Genomic DNA, 16,327 nt, shown 5'->3' on the forward strand with positions numbered 1-16,327 from the left:
TATTAGTGCCAACTCTGACTGGTGCACCAACTGTGTCATCTTTCTTGTACACAGATAACTTAGCTACAGTAGTCTATGTACTGGTAACTTCCTGATTAAACTACTACAATATGCTGTACATGGGGCTGTCCAAAGTTCCAGTTAGTGCAAAACGGAACAGCAACATCAGAGTATCACATAAACAGATCATAACACTGGTTGTAATGGAGCTGCATGGGCTGCCCATTCACTTGCAGTATGAATCCAAGTTGCTGGTGATGACATTCAAAGCCTTAAATGGCTTGGGACCTCAATTCTTGAAGGAGTGTCTCTCCCTATATACACCTGCCTGAGAACTGAGATCTTCTGGAGGGGCTTTCTTTCATGCTCCACTAGTGAAAGCAGTGTGTCACACGGGGACATTGGAGAGGGCTTTCTCCACTGGCACCTCGTCTATCGAATGTCTTTCTCTTGGAGGCCCAACCTTGAGTTTTGTTTTTGTTTTGATGCCAAGAATGCAATCAGTTTACCAAGATGACAGAGGGCCAGCTGCAGCAACACTAGGCTAGCTGAATCCAACCCACTCCAAGTTTAGAAATGCTAGAAATTATTTGGGACTCCTTAGCCTTGTCCTAGTTTTGTAATGGCATAACATTTATATCCATGAATTGGAGGAATATTCATTCTGGCAGTTTGCCCCATCCCTTGCTTCACTCCATCCAGTTTTTGGTTATTCTGCTGGCTGACACCAACTAGCAAAGCAGTTGTGCCAGCAGATCCTGGTGGAAGAGGGTTAAGCTGGCAAAAGTGCGATTAAATCAGCATAAGAAATTTCTGCCTATTTCTGTTACCCCTCAAAAAAAAAAACCTAGCACAATTTGAGTTAGGATTGCCCTCTTAGTTTATAGTAACTCAGGAGGCATTTTTATGTTCTTTTATGCCCCCTGCCTCAAAGGTTTATGCAATAATCTTATTGAAATTAGTAGACATTCCCAGTGAAAACCTGGTTTTAAATTACCAAGTAATTACAGTATCTATAATTGATATGAAGCAAAAAGGAGGTTTAAAAAGAAACCTGTGACACAAAGTTGTCTATTAACTCTATTTGCAATGTCAACAAATATGAATACCAGGCATAACTATAGTTTCTGAAGTCAGGCAAGCTGATCAAGGTTGCTGTTGACACTCCATAGACATGACCTCACTTTTAGATCAGACATATATAATAATCAGGTCAAACACCCAAATTAGGTGTATTTAGTATAACTTCATCTTTGATGTTGGTTGCCCCAGATTGCTAAGAACATTCACGACTGAAAACACTCTAGGGATCTTGACATTTCATTTAAACAAAAATTACTATAGATAAAAAGCTTAGCAATATATTTCTTCAGAGCCTGATAATACTTGAGTGAAGGAAAGTGAAACAACTGAGGCCTCATCTGCACTGCAGAAATAATGCAGTTTGAAAACGCCTAATTGCCACAGCCCCATCCTATGGAATCCTGGGATTTGTAATTTGTTTTGGCAGCAGAGCATTCTGATAGAGAAGGCTAAATATCTCACAAAACTACAAATCCCATGAATAGCATTGGGCCATGGCAGTTAAAGCAATGTAAAACTACATTATTTCTGCAGTGTAGATCACGCCTATGTCAAATGTAAAACCATTATTGAATGTAGACTTAAATTCAATCATTATTTTACCAACATTTCACAGAAACAAATGGGGACATGTGGCCAAGCAACATAAGAAAGTAGTCAAGATAGAAACATTATTATGAGGAAGAGCGCACAAGCTAGGAGAGATTACAGCAGTTTGCTTTTGCCTAAGCTTGACTGGCAAGGGCAAGATCAAACCTCTTCCTCTGCTTCTCCCACCTATCCGCTGTGTTAATTGCATACAACTTTTGTACTTTGAAATCAGTTTGTAGCAGTTGAAGTAAACTGAGAATGAAGGAGGAAGGTGTGAGGAGGGAAGAGAAAATGGAACATATTTATAGGATCTGAAAAAGTGAAAAGACAGAGCATTAGTCAGGACTGCCTCTACCAAATCAGGTCAGGTTGGAGAGTATGTTAATTCTAGCTGGATTAGATCCATTGAATTAAAGGCAATTTCATAAATAAACATCTATATAAATACAGACTAAGGGGTTTATTCTAGCTAGGACTTACCACTGGATTTAAGCCATGGACATTTATGTGCAATAGACATCTTCCTATATGTGTATTTTAAAAGGATTGTCTTGATAGGGAGCAATGTCACTGGATCAGCAAAGACCAAATGGACTCTCAAGTAGAAGGGTAATAGAGCAAGCAAAGTACACAATCCTTTCTCATAGAAATAAGTACAGGAATGAAAGGAAAGATCAGTGGGTAGCATTGACAACTGAAGTATGTTAGGCCCTGCTATGGCAGGGGGTTGGACTGGATGGCCCTTGCGGTTTCTTCCAACTCTATGGCCTGTTACAGACTGCCAAAATAAAGCTGCTTCGGGTCTCTTTGGAGATATGCTGTTTAAATGATGCATGCATCCTAAGAATCCGGAAGCTGCACCAAAGCTGCACTCCAGTGCTTAGGAATGGAGTGTGGCTTTGGCGCAACCTCCGGACTCTTGGGACCCATGCATCATTTAAATACCATACCTCCAAAGAGACCCAAAACAGCTTTATTTTGGCAATCTGTAACAGGCCTATGATTCTATGATTAGAAGAGCTCCTAACATGTATTTGTTTCCTCTGTCTTTTTCTAAACATAGATTGAGATTTTAGCTTCTCTTCTCTAAATACAGTGGGCCCTTGGTATTTACTCAGGTTTTGTTCCAGGACTCCCCATGAATGCCAAAATCCATGGATATTCAAGTCCCATTACATACCCTTATATCAAATGTCAAAATCAAGGTTTGCTTTTGGGAATTTAAATATTTTTTAAATATTTTCAATTTGGGGATGCTTGAATCTATGGTTTAAGAATATGTGAATACCGAGGGTCAACTGTATTTATTGAAGTTTTGTATTTACGGAGTTACAGATTTTAGGTTTTAGATTTTTAAAATATTAATTAGTATTTAGCTGTTTTTGTATGTTTGTTTTATTACTGTGATGCGTATTTTAGAAGCTGCCTTGAGATATATTTTTGCCTTAAAACTGTTAGATAAATAACCACAAGGTGAGGAGCAGCCAGAGGGTATCTTGACATATGGTGTAGTTGTTCTCCTTTCCAGGACCTGGGAATCTAGCATTGTGGCCCAAGACCTTTCAAATGAGATGGCAGCTTACACAGATTCAGCCTGCTGGCAACTGCTTGTATTGAGTGTGCAGAAAGCCAACCCTTTTACCTTTCCACTCATCTGTTGTAATTCCTCAGTGATTGAATATTGGCATAATACTCCCATTTTCATGAATGTCTCATTTGGACTTCAGAACCCACAGTCCCTCAGCCAGAATAGCTACTGGGGTTTTTAAAAAAATAAATTTCATTTAAATTTTTAAAAAATATGATGGGTGAGATGCAGTGAAATTTATTTGTTGACACAACTGCCCCTGTTAGAAGATCCCCAAAAGTATGATTTCTCCTTTCCCTTGGAGTCCCTTGCACACCCTCAGAACCATCCCCAGGGTTGGGAATCCATCCAGAATATATTTTCAAGGGGCACGGGAGGCTTCAGTAGACAGAAAGACAATGGCGGGTTACAGACCGCCGAGAAGCGGCGGTCTGGCTCCGCCTCCGCTTGCAGCGTCCGGGAACCACAGCCTTTAAACGGCATGTCTCCCGGATGCTGCAGAGAAGGAGTGCAGAAATTGTGCTCCTTCTCAGGCCCCGGAAGAGGCGTTGCGAGTGCCAAAGGGCGCACTCACGGCGTCACGCCATCTGGAACGGCCGCCGCCATTTTGTGCGTGCGGAGCACTTACTAGGGTTAAGGGGGTGCGGAAGCACCGCCCCTTCCTAACCCTAGTACGCACTCGTCGCATTCTATATGGTGGTTTGTAACCCGCCAAAGTCTGATTGCATAAACTGAACTCTCACATGATGTTAAACTTTATTTAAATCTTGTCCAAAATGTCTAACACAGACAATAAGTTCCACTAACACTGCTGGTATTCACAATTTTCTCAAGGTACGTAAAGTGTTTGCAATTTACAGGCACTTTACTTGGAATTATCCAGATAAGAGTACTTTTGCAATGACCATCCTAAGAAGTTTTTCAGATTTCAGTGAGGCCTACCTTTTTTTGTTTAAAGCATTTGGCAAATTGTGGACAAGACATAGTGCCTCTAGTAGTTATTGGCATAAGAGAAGGAAGTTTCAGATTCCTTTCTTGTTTCTTTTTGTAGTCTGTCACTGTAACCTCACCCATACTTCACCCCTTCTAGGGCCTCTTGAATGTTCAAGTGTTTCCTTATTTTGGAAAATAGAAGCAACCCTTGTCTACTACACAGCTGGGAAGATCTTTATTTCATCTTAGTCTTTGTAAAATTCACATTTCACTTAACAGCATTAGAATTATCTAAGACCTTGAGTATTGTTAGGATATCACAATTAATGTCACACTATTCTTTATAACAGTACTTTGTCAGCAATAAATGGCAGCCCTTTTGAAAAGGATCGGTATCCTTTTGATTTGAAAATATGGTACACATAGAAACATAGTCTAGACTATGTAGACTATATAGTAGCAAAAAGACAAAGAGAACATATTGTTTACTTTGTACTATAATCAGGGCTATTATATTCCCTAGATAGCTATGGAAACTCTCTTGGAAGCCTTTCCAATTCACTGACTTTTAAATTACTGTAGCCTTGATGGGTGTTCTTGATGGTCAACACAGATTTACAACACCTGGATCTTCTCATCTGAAACCTAAGAGCAAAGTGGAACAAAAACAAGGAAAACCTTTTTAGTGGTAGAGTATTGTGTGGAATTCTTTTAGGTATTTTAGCTTTCTTCCTTAGTGACTGCTGAAAGCAACCCAATGTTTTAAATCCTTTGGTGTATATAGTGACTGCTTGATGAATGGATCTTGATCTGAAAAATGGGTTGTATTCCCTCACAGAGGCTGTGAAGGATAAATTTGTTCCTTGTTCATTACAAGGAGAAAATGACTCTGTTATTACATTTCTAATGGCAACTGATGAACATGGGAAAGTAACAATCCACAGCATAAAGCAAAAAGGTAGGACACTTAAGCTTAATAAATCACATCATACGTATAGTGCTAAGGCTGGATGAATCCGTCACTTTCATTTTTCCCCACATTCTTTTTTTTTTAACTGAATTTATCTTTGTCTCAGATATAAAGAATTTTGTAAATGTTGGTTAATTCTTCAATAACAAATGAAAACAAAGTTCTCCGTCATTGGCACCATCCAGTTTGACTAGGTTCTAGCATGAAAATGACTTTTTTTTTGTAGCTGTTAAAAACAAGGGGGCTGTCAGGAAAATGGCAAACACTAAACAGGTATACAAGGAGTTAAATGCCAATTTTTAAAGAGTTAAGCTCTTTTAATCCCAAGTCTGGATAGAACAATTTATCTGTTTCTGTTTCTGTTTCTCTTAAATTAAATTTTAAACAAATCTCAAGTTCTTTCTATCCCAAACATATAAAAATGTGCAATGGTTTGCACATTCATGTTTTAAAAAGAACTGAAACACAAATCCTCACCCTTAAGCAGTTGTTCTCAACCTTGCGCCAGTGGAACTTTGCTCAGATAGGTGTAATTCCTCCTTCTCACCGTATCTCCCTCCCCATGAAATCAACAGCGGGTGATATGGGATTTTAGAGAGTTATGCTTCCATCTACATGCAATTTTATTGCATAAGCCAGTAAGTTTTAGGAATAATTCTGCAATGATGAAAGGGCTCCTAAAACCTTTATTCCTAGTGGCTGTTCATGAAAAGCACTCTGGATAGGAAATGGTGAAGATTCTGAACCCAGTACTGGGCTTATTTTTAGTTACTACCTTTTGATCCTAGTGATTTCCTGTAAGTGCACACAGTGGCTGCTCCATTTATTTTAATGCAAAATGTAGCTTCACGTGTGTTTTCTTTATGCAAATGGAATAGCTTCCTCTACTAAGGTGAATGAGACTGTCTCTACTAAAGCGAATGAGACACATAGCAGCTAGGTCTGCACAAAAGAATGCATCAGGATACTTAATTAGGGTGCTTATTTTTTCAATGAAAAGCATAAAGATTAAAATGTTTCATAGCTCCTTTCAAAATCATAGCAGCATTTGTAGCCATCTTCATAGATCTTCCTTTCCTTTTGCAGATTATGTCCAGCTCCCCAATATTACAATGATTGCCCTGGGTGTCTTCAGCGCAGTAGTTGTTACTGGTGTTGTCATCCTTTGTATATGGAAAATGCTTATTTCATTTCATGACCGCAAAGAAGTTGCTAAATTTGAAGCAGAGAGATCAAAGGCCAAATGGCTAACAGTAAGTCAAGTTTCATGGTGATTCTTCAATTCCAAGAACTGTTTACATGTTCAGTGTTGATTTTTTTTATTTCAGAAAATATCTGAATATTTTTCATGGTAATCTGCTAGTTTATTATGCTACATTCCTGGATTCACAAGTAGACATTCCTGGATTCACAATGGTCACAATTCACATATAAGAAAAGGCTAGGGAATACTAGCATGTTTTTTTGAAAAAGCTCTAGGTGTAGAGAAAATATAGGCACGTAACAGACGAGCCAATGCGCCGTGCTGGTGCCCATTTTAGGGTTAGGGACCTCACACCAACCACACAGTCCCTAACCCTAGCACGGTGTGGTGGCCCTTCCATAGGGGCACCGCCATTTTGACGTAAGTGATGTGCAGTGTTCGCACATCGTTGCGCATCGCTTACGTAACGAGTGCACCATTGGCTCACTCGTGACATCCCCCCAGCAGCACAAAAAGAACCCGGTTTTTACGGGTTCTTTTTACTCCGGATGGACGCTGTGCAGTCTGGCAGTTGCGGCGTTCCTCCAGAGAGAAAAAAGCTGCCAGCAGGCTGCCCTTTTGGGGCAGTCTGTCTCACAGCATATTCATATCTCTTAAGAGCAATGTGGCCCCAAATTGGTTGAACAAAGGTAATTGTTTCCTGGCACACCACACACAGTTCAACACTATCCCCCCCATCCTCATGGGGGCACCCATAATCTGTCCATCTGACCAGGAAAGCAACCAACAGCTGATAATGGCCCTATCCAGACCGGTGCTTTGTGCCGGCCTGGATGCATGCTTGGGTTGCCTCAGGGCATCTTTTACAGACGCCCCATAGCCCTAACACATAGCTGTGGCGGCATAATGGCTGTGCCCTGTATACGTGGCCGCTGCCATTATAACGCCAGGGCCTCGCCACGTCCAAATGGCACAGGGCGGGTGTGACATGTTCGCGCCGTGTCAGGCCGCTTGTGGCGGCCTAACAGCAGCACTGGAAGGAGCTTCGAAACAGAGCTCCTTCCCGGAGGGCAATTCGTTCCAGCGGCAACTAGATTGCTGCAGGAACGGCACCAGGGGGAAAGGGGCCAAGTGGCCCCTTTCTCCCCTGGCTGTGGCTCCCAGGGTGTCCCGAGGCATGAAGCCCCAAGAACACACTTTTTCTGGACCAGGGAGAAGTAGCATTTTGCCACTTTTTCCTGGTCCCGAAAAGCACTGGATTGGGGCCTCTGGGCTGCCACTGTGGCTGCCCTGGCCTCAATATGTGGCGCAAAGGGACAGGTACAGGCTGCCCCAAAGGGGCGATCTGTATCCCGCCAATGAGTCGAAACAAAGACAAAAACACTCCACACAGAATTTGTGGAACAAGATAAGTCTTCCAAGGAAGACTTACAGGCAAAGGCAGACGAAGTCAGGAATCAGTCTAAATATAAGCCAAACAGTCAGGCTAAGAGCAAAGTCAGGCAATCCAAGTGAAGGGTTCCAGAAGAGCAGTGTGGTCAGATGAGTTCATAATCGAAATGGTCAAACCAAGAAATCAGAACCAAGTCAGGAAACAAGGTGCTTTCTCCAGGGAACTTCTGACAAAAGCTCTGGTGTTTTTCCCAGGCTTTTTATCATCAGTCCTAATTAGTGCAGATGGTTTTAATGAGCTGGTGTTTTTCATAAAGCCTCCCTGAGTGCTGGAGGCATGCCCTTTCTGATCTTCTCTGGCTGAAGGTAGTAGGTATGTGATCCTTCTCCATGTCTACTCAAAGGCCCTGGTGCTGGGAGGTTTGGCTCCTGCTTGTCTTCTAAAGACACAGCCTCTGCTGGAGCTCTTAGGTCAGAGGCAGGGCCAGGATCAGATGCAGACCTCAGAGTCCTTCCCTGAATCCTCAGCCAGGCTGGGTTTGATATCACATCACTCTCGGTTTCCCACACTCATCTGTTCTCCTCACCTACAGGCTTTGTTCATCAATGAACATTGATCATTGTTAAAACTGGACTTGCCACTTTATTTACATACACAAAGGATTTTGAATTTGAACTGACATTCCCACACACTAATGGCATATATAAATCTGTCCCTGGCTTTTCACTCCACGAAATGCAGACTTAAAGCTATGAAGGCTCATGCTGCCAACATCTTTCTTTCAGTTAGTCCCAAAGATGCTACAGGATCTCTCTACATTCTCTCCCAGAATCCCATGGTTGAGGCTTCTGGGAGCTGAAGTCCAAAATCTCTTCAAGGGCACAGTTTGGGGACCACTGCTCTACATACTGATTCTACAGACTATATATCTGAGTGCAAAGTACAGTTGGCCTTCCACATTTGCAACTTTAAATTTTATGGATTTGATTATTCACTGATTGGATTAATATGGCCTGAAGAGACAGTGCCCTCCCTCCGTAACTGTCATCCTTGGGCCTGTGAGGGAGAGAACAGGCTAGCCTGAAGACACAGTATTCTTGACTGTATAGTATATTGTAACATGTTTAAAATGTATATTCCTTTTGAACTTGGAAACCGCTTTGATCTCCCAGGAAAAGCGGTATAGAAATAAATATTTTATTTATTATTTATTATTATTAATATGTTCTATTTAGGAATCTCTAGGTCTGTGGTGGTGAACCTATGGCATGTGTGTCAGATATGGCATGAGAAGCCATTTTTCAGGGCATGTGGAGGGCAGGGAAGAGGAGGAACAGGAGCATGCCTGGCCCTCCACTTACTTCCCAGCCATCTTGGGCCTTCAGCTGTCTCTGGAGAGTCAGCTGAAGCCCTAGGAGGATGCAAGGGGAAGAGGTCCCACCCTGGAAATCCCACCCCAGCACCAGGCAACTCCTGGTGCCAGAATGCCTTTTAGTGTGGGCACTCCATCCCTAAAAAGTTCTTCATCAGTGCTCTAGGTCTTCCAGCATCACTCTACCAGAGGCTGATCATAGTGTCACACTGGAATACCTAAATATTTCGAGAGACAACATTTCTCTAGGTATTTGTAGATCCTCCAGTGCAATTCTGTGTCAACGTCTGCCAAATGTTGGCCATAGAGTTGCAATGGAGGATCTAGAGATTCCTAGAGAGGTGTTTGCTCTGGTAAAAAAGTACAGTAGGTTTTTCATTTGCAATTTTTTCACTTCCATGGGAGTCCTGTGCCCCTAACCCTGCAAATGTGGAGGGCCCACTGTAACATCTCTCAATACAGGAGATACCCCATTCCTTGAAAATTATTTGGAATTACTTGAAGTAATGTTAAAGCTCATATTAAATAATGTTCATTTTGTCTATGGCAAGCATGGCATGAAAGTCAGGTGTAAAAAACTGGAGAGAATATATTTTTATCTCTTAAGCCTTATGATCACTGTGTGCCCCACTGAGACCATATTGGGAAATGTGAAACAGAGTATAGAAAGCTGTATTCATGTCCTCCCTGTAGACTTGCTATAGGCCACTGGTTGACTACTGTGTGAACATATGGATGATTAGATAGAACCTTGGTTTGAACCAGTGTGACTCATATCATGTTCTTAACATTGGTCAATATAGCAAACACCTAGTTCCCTCAGGTTGCCTCTCTGTTTGAAAGAATATGCAACGCTTTTCTACAAATTGTTAAACATAGTGTTCCCCTTCTCTCAACATAAAGCCCTCTGCCATTCCCATTTAACCATTAACCATGATATGGTATGTGGCTTAGAAAGTCCCTAGTACCTTACCCAGACTTGTCATCTCACCCACCACTCCTTACATTCACTCTTCTCAGCTGTCTGCAACCTCATTTCCCTCACTAGTCAGCTGTTTCGCATGAATCCAATGGGAAATCACAATGCAAATCACAAGGTAGGAAATGTAGGATACTACACTTGGGCAGTAAAAATGAAATGCACAGAAATACAGCATTATATATGAAAAGGCTCTATCTAAGAGTCTTAGTGGACCACAGGCTGCACATAAGTCAGCAATATGATGCAGTAGCTAAGAAAGCCAATGCAGTTCTTGGATGCATCAATAGGAGTATAGTGCCTGGATCAAGGGAAGTAATAGCACTGCTCTATTCTGCTTTGGTCAAACTTCACTTGGAATAATGTGTCCAGTTCTGGGCACCACAAATCTAGAAGGATGTGGACAAGCTGGAGTATGTCCAGAGGAGGCCCACCAAAATGAGGAAAGGTCTGGAAACCATGCCTTATGAGGAAAGACTTGGGTAGCTGGGTATGTTTAACCTAGAGAAGAGAAGGTTAAGCCATGTTTAAATGTTTGAAGGAAAGTCATATTGAGGATGGAGCAAGCTTGTTTTCTGCTGCTCCAGAGAATAGAACATGGAGCAGTGGATTTAAATTGCAGGAAAAGAGATTTCACCTAAAGATTAGGAAGAACTATGGTAAGAGCTGTTTGGCAATCAAATACACTGCCTTGGAAGGGTGATGGAGTCTCCTCCTTTGGAGGTTTTTAAACAGAGACTGGAGGTGTGTCTTCCTGCATGGCTGGGAGTTGGACTGGATGGCCCTTTTGGTTTACTCTAGGATTCTATCACTTAGGTGTAAGAGTGAGCTGCTTGACCCCATAATCCTATCAATGGAGTTGATTAAGAGGGAGAACAGCTTTCCCCTGTTCATTTTGTGCAAAACATGTCTAATTTTGTACACCTATTAAGTTAGGGATGAAAACAGAAGAAAAAATCTGGCCTGTTCAGCCTGCTTCCCAGGGTGCCAAATGTACCAGATGCTCTAGAGAGCACTGTTGAGCTGCTTCAGAGTTGAGGGGTTTGTTACACAGGAAGATAATTATTATGCATTTACTCAGTGTATTATGGAGGCATTACAGCACAAAACTGCTTTTTACAAAATAGTTTTGCAACCTTTTCACAAACTAATTCCCAAGTAGCAAAGCACTATTTAAAAGGTCATATTAAATTTATCTTAATCTGTGTAAATCTACAGCGCTATATAAATAAAGTGCAATAATAATAATAATAATAATAATAATAATCTTGTTCATGCCACAAAACCAAATGTAAAATAATCTATTGAATATTACTTTTTCCTCTGTTCTAGGGAACCAACCCACTGTACAGAGGATCAACAACAACATTTAAAAATATAACATACAAACAAAAAGAAAGGCAACCAGGATCTGCTGCAGATATTTATTAGAAGTCCAAATATTTAAGAACAAATGTCAGTTTGGAAGATATTAGAAAACAACATGTATTGAATGAATGGAGCCTTGTTTACATACTATAGTGGTACAGTAATTTTGAATCAAAACAATACATGCTTTACATGGGTGAGAGACTCTTGAAACAATGGATGAATTGGATCTATAGAGGTAATTTTGTTTGCCAAGCCCCAGTATTTGAAGATGTCAATAATACCAGTTGAAAGCAGCACAAGAGCATGGAAGTAGCCTAGCAAGAATACATTTATTGTTCAGACAGCTGTCAGCAGTCAAGCACTGATAGTTAATCTGAGTGGGACATACCACAACCAAGCTGCAGTCTTAAAATACACTTGCAAATGCAACTTTATCCATGTTTACTTAGGGAAAAAAACCTCCACAGACTTCAACAATACTGACTCCTAATTGTGTGTACAAGTTCCTGAACACAGTGGTACTTTTTCTTGAACAAATATGCCATGCAGCATTTGCTGTTCTGCAAACATCCAGTTGCATTCTTCTAAGTCTAATCCATAATTTGTCAGATAGAAGCTAGACAGTTGAACAATTTGTCAGCTTCACTGTCCCACATCATAATATTAAAACTATTGAATCTCAAATTATTTCCATCCTGAAATATAAAATATGAAATATTTTTGCAAATCTTGGTAAAATTGTGTCAGAAATTCTCCAAAATGTAATTCTCAACCATCCCTAAAAGAAAGAATCCCTCATGCTTTAACAATAAAAGGAAACCAGCTGATTTCTAACTAGATTCCACTGGCAGGACAGGGGAGAGGGATGGCAACAGAGGGCTATTTTGGTGGTGGTGTTACTCCAGAGCAGTCTTTCACTATAAGTTACTCATACTATGAATGTATTGTGTATTTTATATAGACACTGGATATGTCTTAGTTGTTTTTACTGAAATAGTTTTGACCCAAGGCTGGACCTTACATAAGGCCAAAACATGTTATTACTCACTGGAGTTCTTCAGGCATTTTGTTGTTGTTTTGCTATGTGTAAATATATGTGTGAATGGTGTGCATTAAATTTTTTAAATTAAATTGTATTCCAACTTTTTTAAAAAAAAATCTAAGAAAGCCACTTAAAATTAAATAGTTTACTTTGTCTTTAATTTTTAAAACAAAAATATAATCAAAGTTACAGTAATTAAGTAGCTTTTCACATTCTTTGGCTTTAGAGCACAAGGGGAGTTCAAGGATCAGGAGGTCAAACATCCATGCTGGTTATTATTTCTCATTTACCTTATTCGATTTAATTTGTCTTCTTTTTTCTCTTATGTTTAATAAACTGTAAAAATCAGAACAACTTAGACCTGTTCAGAATTGCAGGTGACACATAGGGTGACCAGACATCCTCCTTTTCCAAGACACATCCTACATTTCAGCCTTTTCTCCAGGAGGAATTCCAAAATATCCTCCATTTTGAGTATAGCATGAATTTATGTTTATAATAGTGCACTCTCTCTTTGAACTCTCCCTTCATGTCACCCCTCTGACTAACGCCTTACCCAGGGCCGGCTCTAGATACTGTATTTGGCCACCCTAGGCAAGAAATATTTTGCCCCCCCCCCCCCCCCGGTAGCCCCTCAAAGTGTAGAAAAAATGTAGGGCACGATGTAGGACAAATTGTAGGACATTAAAAAATGGAGGACATGACCAACTAAAAGCCAAAAAAATTAATAAAAAACTATATAAATTCATGTTTCTCATTCATGCTCAAAATGGAGGACATCACATGGGATGTAGCTTTGTGTGGTTTGTGTGTTGGACTAGGACTCTGGATACCAGGGTTCACTTCCCTGCCTATTGGGTATATATATACAGTGGAATCCCTAAACCTAACCTTGACCATAACCACTTTAACTGCTCAATGCTATAGAGTTACAGAATTTATAGTTTGCAGTTGCACCAAAGCTCTCCAACAAAGAAGGCTAAATAAACATCGCTTAAAACCTCTGCATCACTTTAATTCAGGCTGCTATCACACTGAAGAAATCATCAATGTTGTTTAACACCACTTTAACTGCTCAATGCTATAGAGTTGTGGAATTTGTAGTCTGCAGTTGCACCAGAGCTCTCCAACAAAGAAGGCTAAATAAACATCTCCCAAAACCTCTGCATCACTTTAATTCAGGCTGCTATCACACTAGAGAATCAATGTTGTAAAATGAATATCCCATAAAACTATCCAAAAGCTCTCCAACAGAGAAGGCTAAATATTGCACCTTTTCTGTCTCTTCTTACCTGGGTGCAGGGAAAGCACGCCTCAGGGCACACAGGTCACAGAGGACAAGGAGGATTAATAGAGAAGGGAGCTTCAGCAATGTGGCAAACAGCAGCAGAGAGAGCCAGCTAGAGCGCAAGTGGCACCCTGGGGCTTGCCTGGGGTGGCTGCAAGCATGCGCCCCAGCCAAGCGCTCTGCACTGCTGCTGCTCTTTGCTCTTTGCAAAAAGCAAAGAGTAGCAGGAGTGCAAGTGGCACCCAGGGCTTGCCTGAGAGCATGCACCCCACCCAAGCGCCCTGTGCCAATGCCGCCCCTATACTTTTGCCACCCTAGGCAGCTGCCTATGCTGCCTATATGGATGAGCTGGCCCTGTTTCTTGCAATACATTTCTCTTCTTCTCAGTTCCTCAAATCACACTACCTCCATTTTGTCCAAGAACTATTGACTGGTTTGGGCAATATCAAAAGTGAGTCCTCTGTAATCTTATATCCAGATTCCAGTGCTGTGAATCCCCAAATTTGCTGGAAGTAGTAGAAGAAGACCTAAGCCAAAAACCACATAGAAAAGCAATCTCCAAAGGGTCAGAAATAAAGTAAAATAAAGATAAGGTAAAATAAAGAAGTAAAGGTGGTTGACTAATTTATGTGTTTGATTGGCCCAAATGCACAAAGTACATTTTCATGAGTATTTCTTCCTCTTTCCGGTTTTAACACTGCTGTTCATTTCCCCCATTTCTGAAGGAATTCTAAGTAAATGGAGCCTTTTGAAATTGACTTTCCAGGTTTATTGCACAATTATTTGTTGTTAGTTTCAGAAGACAATGAATTATAATTACTTTTTTACACCGTTGCAAAATATTGAAGATATGGTGACAGGGTTTTTTTTCCTTCTATGCTGGTTCTCATTTTTCTTCTCTAATATAAATTCATATATATTGTTATCTTTCTTGCTAATATCCTGCTGTGATGAGGAGCACATTCTTTCTCTGTCTTTGACAGGGGCTATATTGCCACTCTATCATATTTCTCAAGCACACCATGAGAATGTCTGCTTATATTTCACAGTAGGATGTGAAAGCTGAAATTGATTTGGCTTTACAGTGGGTATCTGTGGTGTGTAATTTATAGCAGATCCTACCTACATCCAGCCTCTCTGTAAATCTTCATTTTCTACATTTTCAGAAAAATGGTCCATACTTTGGAAACTTTTTGCTATTGTTCCATTTTGTCACCAATTGGCAAAGATAGATTGATATCTACCAAAGAATCATGATTATTCATGTCAAACATGATGAAAAATCATAAGCTTGCCAGAGACTTTCACAAATTGTGAACTTCTAAGCCTTGAAGCATAGTTAGATACACATTTATATCTGTAAGGATGAAACATAACACAAAAAGATCACGGATTCTTCTTTTTCTGTACAGTGTAGTAAATGCTGAGAAAAGATTTCTCTGTAATCTTTCCTCACTCTTGAATAATCTAAATGACACGATCTCACACCATAATTGATAGTAGAAAATCTAGTACACATGACACACAGATGTATGTAACTCTTTTTAATTTAAAAAATTGTCCGCTATTAGCATTAGAGTTAATGGTCATCAGTGGAAGTCTTTCTACTTCACAGGGAAACTGGGCAAGGACGACCCCCCCTTCTTAATTTATTCCTGTTGTTTTTTTAAAGTCTTTACATAAATTATGTATTTTCATAGATTTAAAAGAAATTGGTATCCACTGGGCAAATGACATTGATGGTGGCAAGTGTTGTTGTTAGTTGCCTTCATGTTGACATCGACTCATGGTGACCCTGTGAATGTCTCCAAGCCCCTCTACCTCCCTGCTCAGTTCCTGCAAGCTTAGCCTATGGTCTCCTTGATTGAGTCTATACATCTGGCATGCAGTCTTCCTCTCTTTTTACTGCCTCCTACATTCCCCAGCATCACTGTCTTTTCTAATGAATCATGTGTTCTCATGATATGGCCAAAGTATGACAGCCTCAATTTAGTCATCTTGGGGGGTCTACAGACCGGCCATTAAAGCCAGCCTGTGGGCGATGTTGGGATGGGGCATCTGCATGATGAACACCCTAACTCTGCCCCCAGGCTGGCATGACACCATGCGCCACACCATACAGTCTACATGACGCAACACCAAAGGAGTGCTGAAAAGCTGCAGCGCCAGCAGATATGGCACTCTTTCTGGGGCACAAAAAGCCATCTTTTGTGGCTCCTTTTTTGTGCCCCAGAAAGGTGAGATCAGGGCCATGGCATGCAGTTGCCGTGACCCTGTTCCGGCGCTAAAAGGGGCAGTCTGTACAGCCCCTCGGTTCCAAGAAGAGTTCAGGTTTGATTTGTTCTGAGATGCGTTTGTTTGTGTTTTTAGCCATCCACAGTATCCTCAGCACTCTTCTCCAACACCACATCTCAAATGAATTTTCTTCCTATCTGCTTTCTTCACTGTCCAGCTCTCACATCTGCACATGATAATGGGGAATACAATGCCTTGAATGATTCTAACTTTAGTGC

The 16,327-nt window shown here is 40.8% G+C and overlaps 1 protein-coding gene across 1 annotated transcript in view; it reads left to right on the forward strand.

Moving 5' to 3' along the window:
• ITGB6 (integrin subunit beta 6) overlaps window positions 1-12,587 on the forward strand; it is a 53,324-nt gene extending 40,737 nt beyond the window's left edge. The window contains exons 14-16 of the mRNA XM_089523311.1: window positions 5,034-5,153; window positions 6,252-6,418; window positions 11,446-12,587. Coding sequence (XP_089379437.1) covers window positions 5,034-5,153; window positions 6,252-6,418; window positions 11,446-11,544 — 386 coding nt within the window. The 3' untranslated portion in view covers window positions 11,545-12,587. The remainder of the gene's footprint in view (window positions 1-5,033; window positions 5,154-6,251; window positions 6,419-11,445) is intronic.
• The last annotated feature ends 3,740 nt before the right edge of the window (window positions 12,588-16,327 follow it).

The sequence above is a fragment of the Sceloporus occidentalis genome, unplaced genomic scaffold, assembly GCF_023333645.1.
Source record: "Sceloporus occidentalis isolate IW3139 unplaced genomic scaffold, rSceOcc1.0.p SCAF_4, whole genome shotgun sequence".
Classification (NCBI taxonomy): Eukaryota; Metazoa; Chordata; class Lepidosauria; order Squamata; family Phrynosomatidae; genus Sceloporus; species Sceloporus occidentalis.